Source organism: Eulemur rufifrons, chromosome 1 (assembly GCF_041146395.1).
Source record: "Eulemur rufifrons isolate Redbay chromosome 1, OSU_ERuf_1, whole genome shotgun sequence".
Classification (NCBI taxonomy): Eukaryota; Metazoa; Chordata; class Mammalia; order Primates; family Lemuridae; genus Eulemur; species Eulemur rufifrons.
Window position 1 is genome coordinate 87,746,025 of NC_090983.1, and position 27,233 is coordinate 87,773,257.

The window sequence follows — 27,233 nt, forward strand, 5'->3', positions numbered from 1 at the left end:
ATTTTAACAGAATTGATTCTTCTAATCTCTGAGCATGGGATGTTTTTCCATTTGTTTGTGTCATCTATGATTTCTTTCATCAGTGTTTGTTTTGTAGTTAGTTTTCCTTGTACAGAGCTTTAACCTCCTTGGTTAAATATATTTCCATGTATTTATTATTATTATTTGTAGCTACTGTACATGGGATTAATGGGATTGAGGCTCTGTTTTTGTTTGTTTGTTTGTTTGTTTGTTTTTGAGACATGATCTTATTCTGTTGCCTAGGCTGGAGTGCAGTGGTACAATCATAGCTCACCGTAACGTAGAACTTGTGGGCTCAAGCAATCCTCCTGCCTCAGTCTCCTGAGTAGCTGGGACTACAGGTGCGCTACCACACCCAGCTAATTTTTTTAAATTTTTGTAGAGATGAGGTCTTGCTGTTTTGCCCAAGCTTGTCTTGAATTCTGGCATTCCAAAGTGCTGGGATTATAGGCATGAGCTACTACACCTGGCCAGATTGAGTTCTTGATTTGGTTCTCAGCTTGGTCATTATTAGTATATAGAAATGCTACTGATTTGTGTACATTGATTTTGTAACCTGAGACTTTAATGAATTCATTTATCAAATCTAAGAGTTTTTAGAGGAGTCTTTAAGGTTTTATAGGTATTAGATCATATCATCAGCAAACAGAGATAATTTGACCTCCTCTTTTCCAATTTGGATGCCCTTTGTTTTTTTCCTTGCCTGATTGCTCTGGCTAGGACTTCCAGTACTATGTTGAATAGAAGTGGTGAAAATGGGTATCTTTGTCTTATTCCAGTTCTGGATATTTGCTGAGGCCAAAGAATTTATGACTAAGACCCCAGAAGCAAATGCAACAAAAATAAACAAATGTGACTTAAACTAAAAAGCTTCTGTACAGCAAAAGAAATAATCAACAGAGTAAATAGACATTCTACAGAATGGGAGAAAATATTCACAAACTATACATCCGAGAAAGGACAGATATCCAGAATCTACAAGAAACTTAACTCAAAAAGAAAAGAACAAATAATCCCATTGAAAAGTGGGAAGATAACATGAACAGACATTTTTCAAAGAAGATATACAAATGGCTAGTAAACTTACGAAAAAACGTTCAACATTGCTAATCATCAGAGAAATGTAAATTAAAACCACAATGAGATACCATCTTAATCCAGTCAAAATGGCCATTACTAAAAAGTCAGGAAACAATAAGTGTTGGTGAGGATTAGGTGAAAAGGGAATACTTACACACTGTTGGTAGGAATGTGGAAAACAGTGTGCAGATCTCTCAAAGAACTAAAAATGTATCTACCATTTGATCCAGCAATCCCACTACTGGGTATCTACCCAAAGGTAAAGAAATCATGTCAACAAGATACCTACACTCATATGTTTATTGCAGCACAGTTCACAATAGCAAAGAGATGGAATCAACATAAGTGTCCATAAACCGATGATTGGATAAAGAGAATCTGTATACGTGTATACACACATACATGCACACACACATACACACACCATGGAGTACTACTGAGCCATAAAAGAAAATGAAATAATGTCCTTTGCAGCAACTTGGTTGGAGCTGGGGGCCATTATCCTAAGTGAAGTAACCCAAGAATGGAAAATTAAATACTGCATGTTCTCACTTATGTATGGGAGCTAAACAATAGGCACACATGGTCATACAGAGTGGAGTCATAGACACTGGAGACTCCAAAAGGTGGCAGAGTGGGTGGGGGATGAGGGATGAAAAATTACCTATTGGGTATAGTGTACACTATTCAGGTGATGGGTACACTAAAAGCCCAGACTTCACTATATATCCATGTAACAAAACTGCCTTTGTAATCCGTAAATCTATAAAAGTAAAAAATATATAAAAACAAACACCTTGAAAAAAGAACAGAAATACCTTTTGGTTTTGTAATTTTTTTTGTCCTGCTTTTAGACAAACAGAGAGAAGGCAGAACACTCCCTGCATTTTAATTGTCTTCAGTTCAACAATCCTTCATATTTTGGAGGCAAATAGTTTGGAGGCAAATATTTTGGTTTCCTTCACATCTATTGAAGAACATCTTGGTTCCTTTCAAGTTTTTGTAATTATAAATATGGCTTCTATAAGGATTTATGTGCAGGTTTTTGTGTGGATGTAAGTTTTGAACTTAACGTAGATAGATACCTTAGGATCACTATTGCTTGATCAGATACTATGCCTAAGTTTAGCTTTGTAAGAAACTGCCAAACTCTTTTCCAAACTGGCTGTATCATTTTGCATTTTCACCATCAATGAATGAGAGTTCCTGTTGCTCTATGTTCTCATCAATATTTGGTGGTGTCAGTGTTCTGGATTTTGGCCATTCTTATAGGTGTGTAGTAGTATCTCATTTTTTTTTAACTTCCAGTTCCCTAGTGGCATGTGATGTTGAGCATCTTTTGATATGCTTATTTACCATCTGTATATCTTTTCTGGTGAGGTGTCGTTTTAATCTCTTATCCACTTTTTAACAGGATTTTTTTATTGTTAAATTTTAGGAGTTTTTTTTTGTATATTTTCAATACCTATCCTTTATTAAATATGTCTTTTGCAAATATTTTTTTCCAGTCTGTGGCTTGTCCTTTCATTCTCTTAGCAGTGTCTTTTGCAGAACAGAATTTTTTAATTTTAATGGAGTCCAGCTTATCAAATTTTTCTTTCATGGATCATGCTTTTGTTGTTGTATCTAAAAAGTGATTACCAAACCCAAGGTCACCTAGGTTTTATTCTATTTTTTTTTTTTAACTTTTTACTGAAGTGTAATGTACATACAGTAAAGTGCACATACTGGTAAAGCTCACTGAATTTTTGCAAGTGGAACCTGTAAATGAGCACCCAAATCAACAAATAGAGTATTACTGGTATCCTAGAAGTCCATCTCTAGGCACCTAACGAAATGTCCTTTGGTAAACACCTAACAATATAATTACTGCCTGTTTTTATTTAATATAAATTGAGATCATACAGTATGTATTCTTCTCGCTCAACATTGTATATGAGATTCATCTGTACTGTTGTGTGTAGTTGTAGTTTGTTTACTCATTGCCATATGCTGTTCCAGTGTTTTGAGTGTACCATAATTTATGCTCATGGACATTTGGGTTGTTTCCAGTTTGGGGCTCTTATGAACAATATTGCTAATACATGTCTTTCGGTAAGCATGTGTACATGTGTGGTAAACGTATGCACCTAGAGTGGACTTGCTGGGTCAGAGGTCATGCTTATTTTCAGCTTTAACTAGATACTGCCAGATGGTTGTCCAAAGTGGTTGTACCAATTTAAACTCCCATCAGGAAACCAATTTACTTGAAATTTTTAAAGTTTATTTTCTCCCCAAATAATAATGCCCTAGGAAAATGTGAAATAGAAAGTAAAATGTAGATTAAGTCCTCATCTGACAGAAAGTGGATTGAGAAGCCCGTTTGACACAAGAACTAAGGAAAGGCCGTGGAAGCTAAGGAAAGATATAAGACTCAGGCCCATCCAAGTTAGAAACTCTGGAGGTAAAGAATGTGTTACAGTCATCCCCTGTTACCTGCAGGGATGTGTGCCAAGACCCCCAGCAGACAGCAGCAAACCCTATATATATGTTTGATCTGATAACTGAGAGGATGACTAAGTAACTAACGGGTGGGAGGGTATACAATGTAGATGTACTAGACAGAAGAATGAATCATGTCTTGAGTGGGACAGAGCAGGGATGGTGTGTGATTTTATCAGGCTACTCAGCATAGCACATAATTGAATCTGATGAATTGTTTATTTCTGGAATTTTCCACTGAGTATTTTTAGACTGCAGTTGAGCACAGGTGACTGAAACCACAGAAAGAGAAATTTGGGGGACATCTGTTTTGAATACACTTGACCTCTAAGGTGTTTGAGGAAATCCTGTCATTTTCATGATTGAGCTAGCAGGTTGTAATCACCCTTTCTGTTCAAGGCTATCAGGGAATAAGTAATTGGTTGGAGGAGCCTGCTAAAGGCTGACAGCCATCTGGGGGTGTGGGTGGGGCAAGAATGGACTGAATATACTAAATGTGCAGCCATCAGTTTGAAAGAAATGTTAACATAGAATAGTTAATTTATACTTTGAACAACAGAGACGCAAGGTAGAATGATTTAAAATAATAGTCCTACTTAAGTAGGGGGTCATTGACTAGATTTTGAGTATCTTCAGGGTAGGAAACTTGTCTTATTCTGAATTGAATGGCAGCATCTACTGAATGTCTGTTGAGAAGTAGGTGATTACTAAATAGCTAATGAACGAAATAATTAATGCAAGTAGTGTGCTGTATTAGGATTAAGAAAACAAATCACCGTTTCAATGGGTGAGATAATTAAGGACCAAATGAGAAGAAAAAATTTGGGTGTCATTGTAGAATAAAAGATAAGAGTCATTAATTTGTCAAAGAGAGGTATTTGTTGACTGCATGTTATGTGCAATTCAAGAAGCAAATGAGGGACCCTCAGCAGAGAAGAGCTGTTGGTGAGCGTGGACGTGGGGTGTGGGGTGTACTTGGGGTAGGAGAGCAGGGCCACAACATAGAGCACTAGTAAGATCAGCCCCATACTTTTTTGTCTGAGCTTAACATTAACCAAACTCATTCTATTGTTTTATATCTGGTTTTAGTTACCATTTTTAAAGAGAATGTGAAAATATAGAGAAATGTGGCAAAATGGATGACAAGCCACACAAATACATCATGCTGCTTATTGTATTATTCATAAGTGGGATGATGATAAAAGATTCAATGTATATGACAGGTCAGATGTCTACTAATAGAAGGCTAAAGGTTGGCATAATTATTATATCCTAGAATAAAACATTTTTATGAAGAGTTTGGAGACTAATTGTTTCTCAGATTCATAGAAGTCCAAATGATAAGACAAGGAATTAAATTAGGACATAATATTTTGATCAAACATAAGGAGAACCTTTTTGATTACCTGGGTGATAAATTGCTGAAATAAAGAGGGAAACTGTAGATATTCTTGCCTGGAGACTATCAAGAAATGGGGATATGATGATTTTTACCGAAAGTTCAGTACTTGGCCCCATGGCCAAACGAAGAACAAATGATTTGAGGAGAAGGAAAGAGAAGTTTGTTAATTTGCTGGCAAATGCGGAGGATGACAGACTCATGTCTTAAAGTACCATTGTCCTATCTATAAGAAGAAATAATAGAGCTTATAAAGGGAGTTTTCAGCTTTGGGCTACAGTTTTTTAACTATAGCATCTCTGGGTGAAGACAATCTCGTGACCTCTGCCTGGACAATTCCCTTGAGCCATCTCCTGTGGTACAGGAAAACAAAGAACGTTCCTCTACCCTTCTGATTACTGGCCTTTGGCAGGAATGCAGGTTTTAATTCCCAAAAGGGGTGAAGGGGTTTTAAAGAGACAACTCATAAAACGTTTTACTCATTTTTCAGGCTATTGCCTCTGTTACATGATCGGTTCTGAGCAATTGTTATGGCCTAAGTGTTTGTGTCCTCCCAAAATTCAAATGTTGACACTGTAATTCCCAATGAGATGGTATTTGGAGAAGGGGTCTTTGGGAGGTAGTTAGGTCATTAGGTTCCCACTAGGCTTTGGGAGCCCTTATGGTGGGATTAGTGGCTTTATCAGAAGAGACCTAAGACAGCATGCTTCCTCTCTCTCCACCATGTGGGGATATAGCAAGAAGGTGTCCATCTGCAAATCTGGGAAGAGAGCCCTCACCAGGAACTGAATTACCTGGCACCTTGAACTTGGAATTCCAAGACTCCAAAACTGTGAGAAATAAATTTGTTCTTTAGATCATCCAGTCTGTAGTATTTTTGTTATAGAACCCTAAACCAAGACAGCAATTGAAGTACTTCCCTGCTTGTTAACAGAAACCTCAATAAGATGGTCACTATAACCCCAAAACGCCACTTTCACTTTAAGAAAAGCAAAAGTACTGTAAAAATTAAACATTAAGAATGCAAAATGCGTAAGTTAAACTGAAGATGTGCTGACAACGTTTAATTAAATAACAAACTCTTTAAAGGCACTAATGGAAGAATTTTAAAGGATGTCTGTTACATTTGCATAAGCACTGCAATGTGAAGCTATGCAATACACTGGCTTTCACATCGGTTATCAGCCAATAAAAGTTGATATACAGTGGAAATGACTTCCACATTGCCCATAACCCTATAAACCATTGGCTTTTGCTGGCAACTGAGGCTTTTCTGCAAACTCCAGAACTCTACTTTCAGAGGAGAATTCTATCAGCCTCATAGCATTTTCTAGTTTTATTTGATCTTGAAAAATATTTCATTATGTTTAATTTAGGGAAATGAGATTTCTTTAATTACTATCAGTAGCAGCTATTAGAGGCTCAATTACATTTGCAAATTCATTTTTAAAAGCTTTATGGTTTTCAGATAAAAATTTGAAGATTTAACTGCAACCATTAAAAGTTACTGTTCCTCCCTTTGGTACCCATGTTTCCACGAGAGAGTATGTTTTATAGTATAAAATAAATAATGCTAGAAGCAGAGGATTAGCCTAAACAGGACTTAGAATCACTCATTTGAATAAATTAGATATTTTATTCAATAAATTGGCTCATCAAATATGTTTATAGATTTCTTTCCTTTGGTGTTTCACATACACTAAAATCTACAGTGTGAAAGGTCAGGCTGTACCCATGGGGGAAGAGGCCTCTTGCTAGCTGGGAATGCAGATGTTGTTCATCTTTGTGCATGCCTGGCCTTGGTTATAGTCCTACAGTGAATTTGTTATATATCACCACTATTACATCTAGAGCAGTATCTCCATGAAAGATTATAAAATGGGGTCCACGTAACCTCCGATTTATTGCTCTCTTGAATGCTATCCGTGGTTTTAGAAGTGACTCCAATTTTATGTGTCCTGGACCTTCTTATTCATGTAATTAAACAGTTATTTGGCAGTAAGAAAGCTCTTCCCAAGCTGGATGTTGCCCTTGTTCTCACTTACAGTGGCATTAATAGGTTATTTTTTCCCATTATAGATTATAAAGAGATAAAGGGAATAATTTATATATTTAATTCTGGAGAACATTGGCACCTGTGGTATGCTGCCTGTAACAGGGCTTTAGCCTTCTCGCTCCTGGTCAGAATGTATTGTACCTTCAGCATCTAGAAAAGCACCTTGTGCTTAGTAGGTATTTAGCAAATACTGGTTGATGAGATTAGTTCAACTCTTCTCAGATCTGAAGCTGCCATTTGCTGTACAGCTACAACCAGACCAGCATTTGTCTGTCCACTTGGTGGCAATTTTGAGCTATGACATCAAAAGAAATAGCATCTTTTGAAAAACTTTTGTGTTGGTTCATTGAATTGCTTCACTGTAATGCAAAATCATCTCTGTTGGCAGGAAATATCACCTGCTAATAAAAATTTTAAATGCCTTTGTTGCTGTTTGTCACAGATAAACACATGCAAGGTTCAAATGATTTAAAATAATTGTTCTGTGAGTTCTTTTTTTTGCTAAGAATATGCCATAACTTATTTAAAGTGTATGCACTTGAAGGGCTTGTTTTTTTGTTTATTGTATTTGAAAGTATTTGGTTTTATTCTTTTCAACTTGCTTTAGCTTTTATCCAGACCCCTGAATACCTGTGGATGGGAAACAGAGTTATGTGCTTTAAGCATTTGGTGTTTGAGTGAAGCAGTATTGGAGGGAGAGAGTTATGCGTGATGTATGGGGGGGCCAATCTTACGTGTGGCTGGCTGCTCATGCCTCACATCTGCTGCGGATTCCCAATGGAAGGTTGTGCTAAGAGAGTGAGTCACGTGATGAACAAATAAGTGGAAGGCAAATGTTTCTAAAAGGCCAGGGAACTCACAGTTTACAGTGTGTAAAATAAAATTCCTAGATTAAAACATGCTTTATGTCTGGGTTCTAAAAGTACAACAACTTCATTAAAAAAAAAAAGAAGTAATGGTGCTATTTAAAATTGTTCTGGAACAGTAGTCTCATGAAAAACAAAGTCATCATTGTTTACATTTTGTACTACCCCCTCCCTCCCATTTTTATCTGGCAGCTGCTTTTTAATAACTTCATCACAGGAGAAGATGTAAATGTGAACATGAGCGGTATGGTTGCGGTGGTTTGAAACAGTAATAAAGGACAAAGGCATATTAATTGTTATTCTCAGAAAGCTTACAATTCAATAGCTGTCTAATTTAATAAACTCTTGTTACAGTGGAATGATTCAGCTGTAAGAAGCTTGTAAAAATCGCAATAAGCACTGGAGTCAATGTGATCTTTTTGAATTCTTGGGAGTGCTAGTTTTTCATGCTGTCCACTCTCAGGAAAGCTGCAATATGCTGCAGAGTTGTTTGTCAATGCCTGGGTTTATTTTTGTAAGAGAGTATTGATTACAGGGTGAAAAACATTTAGTTTAACTGCAATCAATGGGTAACAGACAAAAGGACATCTGAAGTTTTGAAGTCTTTAAAATATGAACTAAATACACTGTCTGGGCAGTTAAGTGAAAGGCATGACTCGAGGGCTACACAAATTCTATATTGCAAAAAATCGCAAACTTACTCTTCCTCCCCTAAGCCAACTCAGATGATGTGAGGTAGAAGACTCAACCGTTGGCTGTGCAGGAAACTTAACTTATTTAGCACATAGCAAATATAAAACCTTTGGTAGAGAGATGCAGAGAGAAATTTTCTGGTACAACCTGTAATCTACACACTAAAGGGCCTTACTGTAGACTCTGAGTTATTTACTTTTAATGAGTGGTTAGACTTAAAAAATTTTATTTCTGCATCTGAGAGAATATGATAGAAAGGCATTTAAAGTTGTCAACATTTGTCAGCATTAAATCTCATAGGCTTTTGAAGTATTCGAGAAAAACAAAATGTTAATCTCTATGACTAATCATTTATCTGTACGTATATTATTACCCGTATTCAAAATGATCCAATGTTGAGATTAGTTTGACATGAAGTGGAGACTCTTGGGAGGTTGTTGTTGAACTAAAGTAACTTGAATAATCTTTAACGCTAACTAACGCTGACAGCAAGTGACTGCAGAGGCCAGTCTCCCTCCAGTGGGAGGAGCTAATCTATTCCTAATTGAGAATAAGAAGAAACACCGGCTAATGGTTTAATACCAAAGGGTAAAATGTAATTCTATGTATAACACAACACCGGTGCCTTTGTACCAAGATGTAATCTCACAGGGATGATGAGAGATTTGTTCCTAGCACACTGACAAGCACAAATATTACATGATTTCCAGAACTGCCAAAAGATTCATCTTTTTTGGAAAACACAAACTTAATTTTTTCATTGTTGACAGTACCTACAATTTCATTAAGTTTGGGGGAAGCTGTATCAAATTGTTTTTGTTTCTCAACAATAAGGAGACAGTTTTTCAACCTCAAGGCTTCTGGGGAATGTATGCATTTTGGGTGAAAGAAATACCACCTCCTGGAAAATGAAAGACTAGAGTTGATTCCTTTTTGTGTTAACTGGTAATCTTCATTAAGGGTTGAAAAACTATGGCCAAGCTATTCCTCTCACCACTTGTTTTTGTAAATAGTTTTATTGGAATATATCCACACCCATTTGTCTGTTGTCTATACCCACCTTCATGCTACGAGGATAGAATTGGGTGGTTGCGACAGATTGTATGGCACATAAAGCCTAAAACATTTATCATCCGGTCTCTTACAGAAAATGTTTGCCAACCCCTGCTCTAGGTGTTTATGCTTTACTAGCTAATTGTTGAATAGGTGATAATCTTGGTCTAACCACATTGTAGTATTCTTAATGGCAGAGACCATCTCTCTCTCTCTCTCTTTCTCTTTTAAGACCATCTCTTGAATCTCTTTTATACCCCGCAGTCTCTAACAAGGTCCTGGAAAGAAAGAGGCTTAAATATAATGTGTCTTTGGTTTACTGGTTGAGGTAACAGTTTACTAGACCAGGAAAGAAACTCCTTCATACTAGTAAAGGGAGGCAGTCAAGCTCTTGGTCCCTGGAGTCAGACTGCCTGGACTCAAACCCTGGTTCTGCTATTTACTTACTGTGGCTTTAGCCTCATAATCCTAAAAAAAAAAAATCTGGTTGGGAACAGTGCCTATAGTACAGTGTTGTCACAAGGATTCAGTGGAGACCACATGAAAAGTGCTAGTACGCTCAGCCAGGGTTCATCATCAACAGCATTCTTATTTGCGACACTGGGAATAATCCTTTTTTCTTTCTCTCTCGTTTTCATTCACTTAATTTGTCTTGGAATTGCTTTTGTAACTTCTCTGTGAATAAGAAGGTTCACTTAAATGTATATAAATGTTTCTTTGTTTTACTTGTCACCGTGGCTGCTGGCACTGGGCATAGTTCAGACTTAATGCCACTGGCCACAGTTTTGTTGAAGTGATGGATCCTCTTTACACAGAAAATAACTCATTGTGTTCTCTCAGTTATCTTTTTATTTATTCAATAACTATACATAGATTTCAGTGCTATGAACCTTTTGGCATTTGTGGATACTTTTTAATTCCTCCTGGGCTAAAAGGTAAGAGCCGTTGCTCTGGGCATTTGCATGTGCATGGATCGCACACCTGTATAAGGGCACATTTGTATAATGGCACACCTGTGTAATGGCACACCTGTTCTGCTTGACAATGGTACTAAATGGCAGGTAATTCTAACTAATTTGAACTTTTTTTTTTTTTGGTACATGTTGAATCTGATTCTTTGGTCAAATACTGGGAGTCCTAGTTTATATAAAAAACATATATTTGCGGAGTAATGTACTGATTTTATTTACCTGTAAAAGAGAAGGATCCACACTTCAAAATATTCAAGGCCTGGTTAAAAGAAAAAAAAAACTTTAGTTTTTAATATTGTTGATTTCTGAAGAAAGAGGCAAAATTTTCTAGGAAGGTATTTAAAGACACTGATATAAAAATGATTAAAATATTTTGTGATCTTGCCAGTCACTTTTCCATCTTCATGCAGGGGTTTAATTTTGAGCTTATATATTTATATTGCAAAGGAAAGTAATTTATAAATGTGGATGGAAGTTTTATGTATAAATCTTACTGGCCCAGATGCAAAATTCCATCAAGCTCATAAAAACCTATGGTTCTGTCAGCTGCCTGGAAAGGGAGACTTCGAAGAGGAGCTCTGGTCTCCTCTGTGCTGAGTGACAGGGACTCAGGATGGGCTGCATCACCCTGGACAAATTAGCACCTTTTAGGACCTCAGTTGGACTTGGTGATCTAAAATACCTTTCCAAGTTGAAAAACTTCCATTTCCCTTTGATTGTAAGACCCAGAGAGAGGTACAGATATTAATGTGTCCGTGTGGAAAAATAGCTCTGACTGTGTTCAGTCAAGTCTGACAAAGCCTTCCAGGAGAGACCACTTCTGAATTAGAGAGGGCTAGACATTCAGCCAAGAGTAGGAACTGGGGAGAAGCCAAGAGATTACAAAAAGGGCACCTGAGAACACAATGTCTGACACTCACTTAAAGTGCACACAAAAGACCTGTAGGTATGATGTAGGCGTTTCCACCACGAGCTTTTCTATACCCAGCCATGTGTCGGACAGATACTCTTTTAGTGGTGACTGTGGTCTGCATTGGCTGTTTTTCATAAGGAGTATCTGTGCCATGTGGGACCATGTTTTCTGCTTGCTTCCTCTTGTGACTGTCTGCTACTCAGAACGGAGATTATCTATCCTGATGTTTTCTCTTCCACTTATGTGATTAATCAAGCGTGAAGTGTACTTTTTAAAAGAGGCACTTGGGTTGTCTTTTAAGGGTATACATTTTCCCTTTCTATAGATTAGCTGTATTCACTCAGCTCATTTATAGGTTTTTAATGATTTCCTCATAAAAGTGATATTTCTGTTTAACCTTACCTCCCAGAAATAACACAAACTCTAATTATTCAATATGTAATGCTTTCAGTTTCTAACTGAGGTAATTGTATCAAATAAAATACTGAAGCATTGAAACAAAGCTTTTGATTAGTTCCACATTGATCTTTTAAATATTCTAGCTGACCTTTTAATGGCATGGTAAAATGTAAAAGTTTGCATTTGCTAACAAGGATAAGGCAAACTGCTAAAATCCTGTTGTGTGTGTGTGTGTGTGTGTGTGTGTGTGTGTGTTTAATTTTCAGGTTTCTAATGTAGTCTAGTATTATAAAATAATGGAAGAAGGCTGTGTAAAAATCAATCCAGGTGTTCTCAGGGCTTTGTTTAAAGAAATTATTTGTGTTTGAAGAAAGTGTCCACAATGAAATGGGAAGTATAAAGGCGTTCCAAATGAATAAAGGGTATTTGTGAGAAATTCATAATTACTAAGGTCCTGGAAGCCTTTTCTCTGGCAGATTTAAAACAAAACTTCAGTAGTACCTTGTACAGTCTGTTGTTGACATTATAATTATTCTCCTATTTTAGAGGAGTGAATAATTATCATAGCAAATACTCTAATTTCCCATACACATAATTACACCCATTCACTGAAGAAAGACAGGGCTATAAGGATTCCAGCGACAGGAAAAAAGGATGCTTAGTCTGAATAGGTTTCTTTTCCTTCCACAATTCTATAAAATCTAGTAGGATGAACAAAAAGAACAGTAAAATGTACTATCCTAAAAAATAGAATTATAAATGCGTTGTAAGAAAGCCACTGTAAATCCTCTAAGAAATGAAAATTTTGACTTGACAGTAATCCAGCAAAAGTGAGTCTGTTGTAGAACCCCAAATTCTGGCTTGTGTACCCGATGCTTAGAGAAAGCCAAACACTGTAACACCTGTGCTTGGAGATAGAGAAAGTTTGGTTTGATTTGACCAAAGCGAGAAGACAGGAAAATAGTCTCTCAGGTTTTTCTTGTCACAGAGATAGGGCAGCAAGCTTTTATGTGGCGTGGGGGGTGAGTTGGGGGAAGCCGTGCTGCCTCAGTCTCAGGTGGCATCTTGAGCAGCCAGGCCTCTGAGTGTCAGCAGATTTGCCCAAAGGCATTGGTTCCTTCTGCAGAACAAACTCATGGATTCTTCTCCTGACCCTGGAGTTAGCTCCTCCTGCTTAACAAAGAAACAGTGCATCCCAAGTTAATAAATGCTGTGAGCACGAGGGCTGCTGGGCAGAAAGCAAGCCGTTAGCATGTGCCAACAGCCAAGGGCCTAGTCAGTTTTACATTATTTCAGTCATTAAACGTGCCTTGGCATGAAAATCTCCAGGGGCCCTGCTGCAAGTCATCAGGTGAGAGTTTTGAATATGAAGTTGGGATTGCCATCTCTGGGCTGTCGGGAGAAGGCAATGGCTACACAGAGAAAATGATAGAGTGAAATATATCTGTGGAGGTTTTAAACCAAAGGAAATGTCATCTTGTTATCCTGAGTCAGGATTAAGACTGGAAATTTGTTACCGATAGAAACTTTGCAACCTAGAGCTGGATGCCAGCTCAGGTCGTAGGAGGTCAAGAGGCCTTTTGTTGAGCTTAACTCAACAAATATTTATTGAACCACGCTTCTAGAATGCTCAGCAATGTGCTGTTATTCTGTGTTATTTTGTTACCAAGTACAAGGCCTAACTCCTGCCTAAAGTATGCTCTTTGAAGAGACAGGGATAATATACATATGAAATGCATAGCAAAGGATATGACATCGTATAATTTTAAAAAAGCTAAGTTGAATATTAAAAGCACCAACATGTGGGATAAACCATAAATTATGTAGGCAGCAGAGTGAGAGAGACTTCAGAGTTGAGAAGGCAGAGCGAGTGTTCACCTTTATGGTAAACATAGCTGAAGTTCAAGGTGGAATGTAGAAGAGAGAATGAAAGATCTTGGAACCTTCTCTAAGAAGGAGCAAAGAGAGAAACATAGTGACTCGAAGTTTGGGATGGAAGCTAAATTAGCTAGAGAATTCATTTGTTCTTCACTGGTCATTGTGGAGTACAGACAGACAGGGAACAAACAGAATGGAAGTGAAATGGGGCATAAATAAACCTACAGCTACTCTAAAGGCATGTGGATGGTTCATGGTAGAGAGCTGGTAGTAAAAATTGCTTAATAAAAAGAAAAAAAACCCTCAAATGTTGTCCCTTCTTTGTATGGAATATACTGTCTCCACAGAAAAGAAAAGAATATTTCAGATTTCAATCAAGCTTGAAGGTGCTTAATAAAATTGGCTTCTGGAAACTTCCAAGGGGATAGAATAATTAATAGCTACTGTTAATTGTGATCAATTAACATGACAACAGAGAAAGATCTGTGACCAGGGAAGAAGAATGAGTCATTGACTTCTTAGAAAAGGACCCATTGGCGGAGTAAATGAAGCTGTTTTCTAAGTCAAATGGAGAATTGAGCCTTTTAACTAAATAAACTCAAGGAAAAGATTGGGGTAGAGGAAGGAGTATGTCTGAATTAGGCAGTTGACTGTTGATACCAAGCTTACTACCTACCTGGTTGATTACTTAATTTCTTATTAATACTTTCCTTGATGGCATTTATACTCGTCAGATATTCAAAGACTTGGGGGGAAATGGTTTTCTGAGAAGCTTGTTGAAGGCAGAAAGTCAGTGAGCCAGAAAACCCCATGGCAAGGCCTTTTCCAACCCAAGGGAACTTGCTAATGAATGACAGTAATTAAAAAAAAGACAGTTACCTCCTGTTCCTCTTATGGTAGTATCTCATTTTAGAGTTCACAGTGAGGACAGATGACCTTGCTCAAACATCATTTAAATTCTGTCATTCTCCTCAAAACCTACTGATACCCACCCCCATTGTTTGGGAACTAAATTACACGCAGTGCCTTGGAGTCTCAATTTCACCACTTCTCTCACCAGGTGTGGCATGTCCAATGTCGTCATTGTATCCTTGCCTGCCTTGCTTTACTCGAGCCAACAAAACCATGCCCTTCGCATCTTAAATCTTCGCCCACTTAACTATCCAAAACAAGGATGCCAGTCACCTTCACCACTGGCAAATGAAATTCATACTCTGGTTAACCCCCAACATATGTGTATACCACCCCCATCTCATAGGCACTGTATTTCATCTCATTATAGCCCCCGTGTCATTAGTAATGGCTTACGTTTTTCTTGATATGGTTGTGGCTAATTTCATGGCTATGTAAGATGTAAGAGTTGGGCGGGACCTTAGCATTTGTTTTAATTTAGAATCTTTGAGATGGAAAGCACCCCTCTGATGATAAGGAGAGATACAAGATGGAAATAAAGATTTTATTACTTAAAGGCCTTGAGGGTACATGGCACACCTGGCGGCCACACATATGGAGGTCAGGGAGCATGTGGGGAGAGAGAGAGACCCATGGGCCAGTACCTTTATTGGGATCCAGGGCGTTATCCAAACAGGTTTCCTGTGCGGCGTTTTAGTTGGTGAGTTTAGAGCAAGCCGGCAGGAGTTCCAGGTGGTCACATTATGACTGAGAGGGAGGTGGTCACAGGGAACAGCTGCATATGGCAAATGTCTGGATCAACCACACTGAGGAACTGGGGTGGGGAGAGTGTAGAGCTGGTAAGTGTGTCAGGGTTGACTGAGCCCTGCTTCTGGTATGAGAAAGTCCGACTTATATTTAAATGGATGCCGAGGCAACATAAAATTAGAACTCACTGTAGCATTTTAGAAGTAGAGGTCCGGAGAAGGTAAGTATATTTCCCAAGGTCACATAGCAAGTTAACGGGAAGACCAAAATGCAAGCCCAGACCATTAGCCTCATGCCTTCTCTCTCATGGGAATCATGATGTGAAAATGAAGACACTTAAACTGATGAAAAATGTGAGAAGTGGATCAATATTATAACTGCCCCTCCTATTTTTTAGCTGTATGACAATATTAAAATCAAAACTGCATTAGCTTTATGTTGTGAATACAGCATTACCATTTTATTCTTCATTTGTATCCCTAGGAGATAAATAATATAAAAACAATTTAATTTTCTCTTTGTAGGACATCATAATCTGTTATAATTTTTTCTACCATGCCTTCACAATGCATGTCAATCTTCCTATGCCAAACCCTCATTTTATCTTGCTTTTCTTCATAGCCCACCCTGAAAATATCTCTCAGAAAGTCCAGATCTGTGTTCCTTTGCTAAGTAATAAATACATACATAATCATTGTCTAAGAACATTTAGTCATATAGGAAGATTCACCTGTGTCGCTACTGTATCGAGCTCCTGTCCAGCATTGAGAACATTTTGAGATCTGTCCTAGTGCCTGTCTGTCTTTTTCACCCTTGAAATTTCTACCCTCCACCCCCGCCCCTTGTCCTCTTCTGTACTTCTGTCTTTCACCCTTTTCTGTCTTCTCTCACTTTTTTTTTTTTTGACGAAGCTCTGCATTTTTTTTTTTTTTTTTTTTTTAGTTAGAATAAAAGCTTTGTCTCTCTTGGGCGATGTTATCAGCACTGCAGAGATCCACCGGGCTGTTTCTATCCTTGCATCTCAAAATCTGATTCTGATTCTTCTGTTACAGCCAACAGCACAGCCTTTAAAAAAAATCAATTCTTAAGTTCCTTATCTGTTTATCAGCTTCTAGGATGACTGAATCTTTCATAACTAATGGGGATATTGAATTCAGAGAGCTTTATGGGGAAAATATGTTGCACTATGTGTGAAAAACAAAAATTAGGCTGCAATTAGATATAACAACTATAGCTTAATTTAGATCCATTTTATATTGGCTTGACAGAAATTGGTTAATAGAATTTTCCCACTAAAAACTAGTTTTCATGAAAAGATTAATTTTTCTGCTGGTGTGTTTGGCTTATGGACCTTAGAAGAAAAAAAAATCAATTGTCAGTTTTGTATTCTCAATAGATATCAATAGAATTAGAAGAGTTATTCTGGGTCTCTGTAATTCTTAAGATGTTTCTGTTTACGTTGGATGTGCGTTAAACACATGGAGATACCTATGACTAGGCGCCAACTAATGAGCAAATCTAAGCAGATTTCAAAGTTCTGAATCAAGTATTGCTTCTTAATGCCAGGCTTTGTATGCGTATCATTGAATTAAATGTACTCCTCTCTTCTAGGAGTTTGTTTAACTTAAAATCCCCATTTGATAATGGCTAGCTTGTTTGTCAGAATTCCTTATTTCTTGAATGAGCTCATATGCTTATTCCATCAATACTCAGGAATATCGTTTCATCCCTATGGCCTTCCCTAATGGCCTCTGTTCTTTTCTCAAAATGGTTAAGATCCTCTTATTATCCAAGAGTATTGTTTTTCCCATGAGTCTGATCATAAAGTATTGTTCAAGAAGAATATTATTACGAGAATGTTATCACTTGAGCACAATACAGGAAATCTTTTGAAACAAACACATAGTGAATACCTTTATATTGTCAGATAGCTCTCAGGTATCAAGTTGGCACAGGGCATCTCTAGATGAGTTGACGTCCTGTGATGTTCAGTAAGCAGGACTCGTGCTTGGTGCCTACATGGGAAGTGCCTCTCTCGTCACCGCCGGTGACTCACCTAATACCTCGCCATGCATGGTGCTAGAATGGCTGCACGAAATGAAGAAGATTCCTCCTCCTTTTCCAAATTCTTTGAATTTTCTTTAACTTTGGGACTATTGTCACCCACTGATGTAAGGAGAATCACCAACTACAATTAGACCTAGGATAGAGGCATTTATTGACTTTCTGTATTTGAAATGAAGTATTAATATTTTAATTTCCTCCTGAAGCTTTAACACACCATACATTAAGCCATCTGTTTGAAATCACACTAGGTAATGGGATTAAAAGATAAAATATCTTTTAAGAGAGGCTAAACACAGTGCTATAAACATTCTAGATGGCATCTGTGATTAAGTTAGTCTTGCCATTCTTACATCAAAATCATATTTAAAATGTATTTTCCCTCATTAATGTATGATCTGCTTGAACACACATTTTGAACCTTTTGAAAGAGCTATGTAACTACAGTGTTTCTTTAACATGTAGTAATCATTAAAGACTAAAATTTTTATAGAATTTACCAAAAGTAGCTAAATTATATTAGATAATATAAGCTTTGTCATTCCAGTTAGCCATATCCTATTTTTAAATGGGACTTTCAAACCTTAAAGTGCTTTACCGTACATTATTTTGCTCCTTCCTCCTAGTGATACTGTGAGATTGGCTTGGAAGATTTAATCTCCCCAATAAACAGAGGAAAACTGGCTTAATACAGTTAAATTTTAAGTTGAGTGTCTTATCCCAAAACTACTTGCCTAGTAAGTGGTGCAGTTCAAACTGAAAGCTGGTAGCATTATTTAATTTAAATATTTTAAATACTTTAATATTTTAAATACTTAAATACTTTATTTATTTATTTAAATATTTTCCCATTCTGTAACTTAGCCTCTTGATTCAGTTCTTTCTCCACACAGTGGTCGGAACGATTTTTGCAAAATCTTAAGCAGATCCTATCACTCACTTGATTAAACCTTGGTAAGGAGTTATCATTTTACTCAGGATACAATCCTAAATCCAGCATGTGATGTTCATGACCTTCCATGGTCTAGCTCTTGTTCCTTTCCATCTACATCATGTGCCACTCCCGTCCCCTCGCTCACCAGTCTGCAGCCACCCTGGGCTTCTCTTCCTTCTTCCTTCATGTGACAATGGGCTTCCCACTTCCTGGCTGCTCTGCCCAGAGTGCTGGTTTCCTGCTTTCACCTGGTAACACCTGGACACCACAGAGGTCTCAGTGTAAATGTTACCTCCTCAGAGAAGCCTTTCCCTGACCCACCAAACAAAATCAGTGCCTCTTGCTGTCATCTTTCAGCAAACCCTTAATTAACCATCAGTTGATACTGATGTATTTATCTGTGTGAAGGTTTGTTTAGCACCTGCCCTCTCCACTAGTGTGTAAGTCTAATGAGGTCAGGAACCGTGCCTCTTCGGCTCGTTGCTAATCTCCAGCTCTAGTCCAGTAGCTGTTCAGTAAGCGTTTTGGGCTGAGTGAATCCATGAATCCATGTTGGTGGTACGGAGCTCCTTTTCCAAGCATAGTTGTCTGTTAAATTAGGGAATATTCAGAATTAATATAGATTTTTCTCCATTTCCTGGGAACATTCATATAGAAATGAACTTTTGATATTTGAGTAATTTAAGCAAGTCTTAGAAAATTGTCAGGAGAAGAGTTTAAAAAAAATAAATTACTCGGGGAAACTGTGGAATCTCCTTCCCTTGAGGTTTAATCAGAGGATAGCTAAGTCTGAGGTAGTGTAAGCTCTGTTGCTAAGAGAAGGCTACAAGATACAGACAAGATCATTCTGTAGAACAAAGATCTGGACTTCACATACCTTTCTTTTGATTTGGATGTTTGATTCTTTGTCTCGGACCCAACTCTTTGCTTGTGCCCAAATAGGAAAAGTAATTTGGAATTCTCTTGACTCTGACTTCCTATGTGTTCCTAAAAATCATTGCATTCTGCAGAAACACACAATGGAAACCATAGGGCTTAGGGCTTATAGAAATGGGACTGGGGGCACAATACTCAAAACTTTGTCAGTGACACATTTAAAAGAAAAGATAGGAACCTAATAAAAATGGTAGCTAAGATTTATATGTATTAAATGGTTAAGAAATACATAAATGCTACAATAAAATGGCACTTTACCTTAAAAAGATCTGCAGTTTCTTGTGGAAGTGGACGCCAAAAGAGGTGCAGCTTGTAAGTTATTGCAAAGTGGTAGAAGGGAACGCTGTCTGAAATCCTGGAATTGGAGGCAAAGCTGTAACACCCGATGGGTGGGTGTGGTTCCTAACGCACAAGGTGGACTGAGGTATATTTGGAAGGTGTGTGTTTTGTGTGTATCTATGCAGCTTGGTTCAGCTGGGTGCAGTTTTCTGTGTTCACCTAAGTTTTCTCGTGAATGGAATCAAACATAAGCAAACGTAAGATTTGTCTCATGCTCAAATTCTTTCCTGATATATCATTTGCATTGGAACAAATTTGCACTTTAAAAACGAGTGTCATAGCAGAACTGATAGTAGTAGGGAAAAATGGTGGGGGGTGGTTGGTGGTGCTCAGGGTCAGGAAAACTTAGTTCTGGTTCCGGAGCTGCCATTTCTAACAGTGGAACCTGAGCGAGCTCCCTCCCTCCCTTTCCTCCCCTCACTTTATCTGTAAATGCAGGTGATAATAAACAACATCGCAGAGTTGCTCTGAGGACTGGATACTGTAATGAAGGAGGAAACATTTTGTAAAAAATAAAATGCTCTCAAATTCAAGATATTTCTTGCAGAGCTTGTTTATTTTAGAATTAGAGACAGCAGCTCAAGAACATAGAGTTGAAAGTTAACCCACTCACAGCTTTTGTGTGGAAAAATACACAAACCTACTTTTTGACTAAGGGCAAAGCTCATGTCTGTAGAGAGAAAGAAGAAAATGTGAGCGGTCAGGTTTTCTGTATGTAATGTCACTCCTTTGACTCAGCCCATGGGTCATTGTTTGTGTTACCGGTACAGCGATTTGAGTGCAATGGTAAGAGAAGCCAATGAGCAGAAAGGGCAGAGGTGATCTTGCTACATGAAGGTGGGAGGAAAAGAAAGGTGGGAGGAAAAGAAAGATGATGGCCGAGGAGTTTTGGAAAACACCATGAGAACTCTCCTAAGATGGCTTCTTCAAGCCAGCCCAGCCCAGTGGTTCTACAGAAAGAGAGAGGAGGCTCTGGAAATCTGGCCCTGTCCCATCTGTAAGCTGGTTTCCTATGACATTGTCTTTTACTTTCTCACCAACCATTCTCATTGCCTCTTACTCTCCCTGCTGTGAAAGATCCAGAACAAACCTGTAGGAAAAAAAATCAAAATCACTGTAGAGATAAATCAATTTATACCCAGGATATAACTAATACCAAAAAAAAATCTCTCTAATCTACTGTTACCATCTCTTTCCACTTTTAGCCATGTTTTAGCTAATATGAAAACAAACAAAGAAAAAAAACTAACCAACCTACTGATAGCATCTCTTCCTACTCTTTCTATTTTTAGCCATGTTTTTTAATTTTGGTAAAAAACTTTTCCATATTTGGAAAATAGGTGTGGATTATTGTCAAGCTTTGATGGATTAATTGAAACACACACCATTTGAAGGGAATATATTTTAGTAAACAACTTTTGCCCTCAGAATCTTAATTCCATATAACTTTCTCTGTATTAGGAGGATAGATTTTTTTGTGTCTTTTTTCTTTTCATGTTTGAAAATGTATCTACAAATTGAACAGAAAGGGTTATGCCTGTGAAAAAGTTTCTCCTCGTGAGATGGGGAAGTTTCCAATGTAGCAGTGAGTAAATCTATGTAAGATTCTTTACTTTTAAAGAAAGAAGGGTTGCTGTTCTCTCTGCAAAAACTTCACATTCTTCATAGCATGTGCTTTTCAACTATATAACATGTGCCTTTCTCCTTTGCCTGTTTGTGGAATCAAAGCTCCATTTTCCAAATTCTGTAACAAATAGGTGACTTGTCCATGTTCCTTTGGGTCCAATGAGTCTGTACAGAGAGGAATGTTGATTATGTGTAATAACTAAGCAATGAGGTTTTTTTAAATTGTGGTACAATATATAATATAAAATTTGCCATTTTAGTCATTTCTACAGAGAGTTGACTTTAATTAGCACATTTCTCTTCCACCACCACATTTTTCTTCCTTTTCAAAGCTTCCAGGATGTCACTTTTCAAAATAACAGAATACAGATTTGATTTTAATTTCTCTTATTTCAATAAAAGTAACTAACTGTGGGAGTTAAAAATGGACCATTGAAGAGTTAGGCCTGACTTAGCAAAAGGCCAGCTCCAGAATCAATAAGCGTATATATTTCCAGTACCACCATTTATTAGGTAATGTGCTAAAAATACGTTTGTACATGAAACATAGTCCTAATCTTGAACAGGTGTTTATCCATTGGAGAATTATGGTAAATACACATGAAAAATAACAATAGAAAAAAGCAAGGACCTAAACGGTGGCAGAGAGAGTAGGTACTGTTGGAACTCGGGGAAGGGAGAGAATGACAGGGTGGTGAGGGGTAAGTTTAGAGGACATGGCTTAAAGCTGAGCCAGCGAGGAGCCCTAGGCCCTCCAGAGAGAGACCCAGAGAGATTTTTGTGCAGGAGCAACAGCGTGGTCAAAGGTACAGCGGCAGGGGGATGTGTAAGTATTTTTAGAGAATTGGGATCATTTCTAGATTGTAATCTAATGTCTCCTTCATTGTCCTCAGAATATCTTTTTTCCAATGAGTTAGAGATGGGGAAAATTTGTCTTAGTTATCACTTCCTGTGAATGTGGCCCGTGCAATTTTAAGATAGAGGTCTTGCTGTTTTTCTTTTCCTTTATGAATGTATGAGCCTCGTGCTCAGGCATTGCATCTTTGGTTTTCACCATACAATATACATCCTACATGCAAAGTGACTAATTTAGTAGTGGTGATAATCCTAATATCATGGCATCCTTAAAGAAAAGGCAATAGCAACAATAAAACTAAAAAGACATTATAATAGCTGACTCAGTATTATCAAGAGGATCTGAGCAGTGTGTTTTTCACTAGTTCCAGGAATGAATTTGTGCTGGACCAATCTATTCTGGGTCATCCAGGCCCTGTTTCAATCCCTGATGCCCAGTTGTGAGATGAGCTAGTTTTCTCAGATTATGAAAACAATGGTTTGGCCTGTTTTTATCTCTGAAAACCTAACTGGACAAAATGAAAACAAATTCTTTAGCCTTATTCTTATCAGCTCCATGGTCTAATTAATTGAAATTCTTAGTTCTGCTACAAAAACAATAATGTTCCCTTTAAAGCATATACCAGAGATGGAAGAGATGAAATAATTCTGAACAGGTAATAATGATCTTATTATTATTATGTGACTTACTATGCAGTTGATAGTATCTTTGGGTCATAGTTCTTCACCGAAAGCCACCTGGGTTAGTGGAAATTATTCAAGTGTTAGAATCAAGTTAGCCAGGACTCAAAGTTTGTTACCCTCTGGTTTATATGACCTTGCACAAATTATTTAGATGTCTCTGATTCTTGGTTTCCTTGTCTGTGACAAGAGATTAATAATAGAACCTACTTCCTGGGGTTGTTATAAGGATAAAATTAATATATATAAGGCTCATGTTAGCACTTAGTAACAAACAGCTATTATTTTTTTTGTCATAAATACCTTTAAAGTCATTCTCTTTGTGCCTCTCATAGCATGAGAAGCTGATACATGAACTGGAAGAGGAGAGACACTTACGTCTTCAAAGCGAGAAGCGGTTGCAGGAGGTGACCCTAGAGTCTGAGCGCAACAGAATTCAGATGCGTGGCCTGCAGCAGCAGTTCTCCAGGTACGGTTTGTCGCTGAGCCTGTTTGCTTTCTGAATTGCCTCCCTCCCTGCACCAGTAACACGTTGGATTTGAATTTCCATTGTGCAATTTCTGTTGAGTTTGACGAGCTAATTTCCCAACCGTTTATACGTTCTGTTTTGACCAAGCTATCCTGTTACATCTGGACCTATTTTCTGAAATTTGGTGTTTGCACCTAACATGGTCTGGGCTTTACTGAAGCTAGTTGTCTTTTCTTCCCTGATGGCTTCCCAAGGGGTCTTTCGGTGAATTGTGGTGGCTTTGTGGCCTGTAGGCATGTCCTGTGAAAGGCCAGCCAGGAGGATGAGATTTCACTGATCGTTACAATCCTGTTTTAAGATAAAGTGTGAATCTAATCTTACACATTACTTAGAGGAAACATTTATGACTAATTAAAAAAAAATCAGTGAGTTCCTTTCCTTTAAAAAGACAACACTACAGTTTGAAAGGGATGATTCTGAAAAAGTAGCTCTTTTTAGATTTAATCCCAGCACACTCAGAGTCTTTCAACTTCCAATTATAGTTAAATATGGGGCCAGGTGACAGCTCAACCTATTAGGTTAAAATCTATTCAGTTCCTTGGGGCAGGGAGGAGGGAAATCCACAAACTTGTGCATTTACAGTCCTGGAATCAAATATAGGCACTTTGTGAGGGACAATCTGCTTTCCTTTCTATACTTCACCATTTACAAAGTCAGGAAAATAATTTGTTTCCTTTTTATCTCATGAGGTTATCTTGGGCAGTATCATATTTGAGAAGTTGCCCTAAAATCTTCCTGAGCAAACTGTGTAGGTCTTGTCTTTAACTTATCACTGGGATTTGATAAGTATATGACTGGTGAGGGATAATATAGCTTCCTCATTATGAAGCTTTTATATTAGCTTAAATTTTACATGTTTTACAGGGAAGACCAAAATTTAGCTTCCAGATTATTTACCTCATTGTGGCCAATAGCATGCATGCTTGCAACTTTGGTTTAGGGGCTTCTTGGAGGAACGGGGCAGGAAGGATGGATGACTCCTGTGTGCTCAGCATCATAATTTAACACCCTGTCCTCCAGCCCATGATAATACCCAGGTGCTATAGAAATGCACCAATCAATACTTTAATAAATGCATGTCCCACCCCTCATAGGCTATTACTTATACCACCTTATGCTCAATTTTTCATTCAGTTTTATGGCAACTCTCACTTTATGTCTCTCAACCAATTTGAAATAATAGGTACCCCCTCCAAAGTGACTTTAAAACAAGCACTACTTTGCAATACTTGCTGTTTTAATGACATAGGAAAGTAGGAGGCGTATCTTGCTCTCCTTGCACTGTCTAATTGAGATGTCTCTATATTCAAGCTATTGATTTACGTGGCGTGAGACACATGGCACAGTAAATTATTTTCATATGATGCCAGGTCATCGGCTGTAAATCAAATGACAATCCCATACAGATTTGAGTTACACAAGTGCCAGGACTACATCCTAAGCTGAAAGAGAAGATAATTATATGTACAATAAATAGTGGTTGGTTTTTACGTACTGCTTTTGTGAGGGCTTTCTTTTCCATTATAATCAGTTTTCTTATGTAAGGTTTCATTGGAACTGAAAAGTTCAAGTCCAATTACAGCTAGACAACTAATGTAAATCAACAAAAGATGGGGGAAAAGCATATGTAACAGATAAGATAATTACACAATAATTTGAATAGACCCACTGAACCATTTCTGATGGCCTTTCATAATTTAAACTTTGGTTTATATTTCTAGTTATGCTTAAGCAATCCTATTAATTTAAGCTTTTGTAAAATTCTTAACAATAAAGAATATGCCTATAATGTGTCATCCTTGCACATGGTTGGCATCTAAAATGGTCATATAATTTTTATAATATAAATTATTATATTGAATTAAAAACTTTTATATTCACAATTTTCTCCCTTTTTTACCCCGGGGTCGATGAGTTCATTTTTGTATGTGATGAATCTGGGATGTGAAATTACTATGAGCATTGTTCATGGGCTGAGTTTACCTTTTAAAATTAAGCTAATAACCTGCTTTCTCAAAGGATACGGTGTGGCTTATGATAAAAGAGAGACTTATAATAAGGCTGATAAAATAAAAACAGAAAATAAAGGGCTTGAAGGGAGAATGTGACAATTCATCATAGTCACATAGCCCAACAAGTTTTCTGAGAATGAGCATTTAATTTAGCTCTTAGTTTTCTGACAGATAAGATAAAAAGGAGAATCCAAGAGGATATATAATTCTTATCTTATAATCAAAGGTTACTACTCTTAAAGATAGGAATGTTATCTCTGGTAATAAAGTCATAATGCAATATATCATATAGGCCCCCTCATAGAAGACCCTGAAGGATATAGTAGACGGTGGCCCAAGATGGTGCAAATTAGGATTAGTTCTTACAAGTGCTGCTACTTCCACTGTCACTTATGTCTAAAAAGCAGTTCTTGAATTTCATACTATATGAAATGGGAATGCTGGGTCCATTTCTAAGGGTACACAAGTGAAATAAGAACTACTCCAGTGCTCAGAGTTCTCACATCAAGCATTATAGTGACAATTCATGGGAACATCTAAATATATACCGGTGCCTTTCTACTAGTTCTTTTATGAACCTGGAAAACAGGCATAAGATGCCAAAGCCTGGGCTGGGTTGGGTGACGTGTAGTCTCGATATGTCTGTTGGCCTTGTGAACAGGGGAGCCTCTAAATAGAAGTAAATGGTTCTAAGTCTCTCAGCTTCAGGAACAAGGTGAGGCAACGGAAGGGAAGTGAGTAGTGAAGTTAGATGCTGGGACAGTTAGGTACGTTGTGGAAAGGAGAGTTCAGATGTCAGGAGGAGTGAATTGGGAGTAGTGTGGGGCTTGATTTTATGCAGTTTCAGCTGTGTGATGGGCCTGATGGCTTGAAGGCACCAGGCAAAACTGAACATTTGTGATCATCTCTATTAATGAGTAATGGGATCACTTAGGTGATAAAAATCTATAACAATGTTTGAATGAGTAGTTATTTTTTTATGTCACCACCAAACCTTCAGCCACAATCCCTTTCTCCCTCTTGACCTCTGATGAGGGTATAATGATCATCAGTGGTCCGAAGTTTGGGCAATAAAAAGAAATGGATATGCAGCCAGAGGTTACACAATCAGCTCTGCGCTCATAAATCAGAAACTGCCTGCACTGAGGGTGATTCAGACAGGCAGAACCAACTTGGCTCGGACCATTTACAGTCTTTAGTGTAAATACAGAGAATAGAAAAACCCAGAGACTTTCAAAATAATTAAGCCGCCTTCACAGTTGAGGGAGCATTTCGCAAGGTAGAACTTCCAGGCAAGTGGTGGTATCTTAGGGCTGCCTCTTCTTTATCTTATTATTTGGTGAAATAAATCAAAGATGCTTTCCAGGGGTGACAGTGATTGTTGAAACTATTGTCGGTGTGGTGTACATGGCTGGCCTTATCTTGTGAGACATTAGCTTTGTAACCATCCAAAATTCTGTACTCGCCCCCTCCCTCCTCACCCCATACCAGCTTGTTTGAATTGTGTCTGTCCAGCTGGCCAAGGTTAACGGTGTGGGTTGAGGCTATGACACTTTCCTGCCCTTGTATAGAAAGGTAATTAGTGTTTGAACCCCCAGCCTCATTATTCCAGATTGAGTTAATGAGGTGTTTGTTCATTAGTTAGATTTACCTGGAGGAACACTTTCAGGAACTTTGTCTGGAAGCTAGGTGGGGTATGCTACATTGGAGTAACAGTGATTTTTGTTAAAAAAATAGACTTGTCTGAAGAAATAAACAACTCTACAGAGTATTGATTTCATATATGTG

The 27,233-nt window shown here is 37.8% G+C and overlaps 1 protein-coding gene across 1 annotated transcript in view; it reads left to right on the forward strand.

The window, feature by feature from the left end:
* The window catches only part of NCKAP5 (NCK associated protein 5), a 719,900-nt gene that overhangs the window by 330,790 nt on the left and 361,877 nt on the right, over positions 1–27,233 (forward strand). Inside the window, exon 4 of the mRNA XM_069474609.1 lies at positions 23,240–23,373. Coding sequence (XP_069330710.1) covers positions 23,240–23,373 — 134 coding nt within the window. The remainder of the gene's footprint in view (positions 1–23,239; positions 23,374–27,233) is intronic.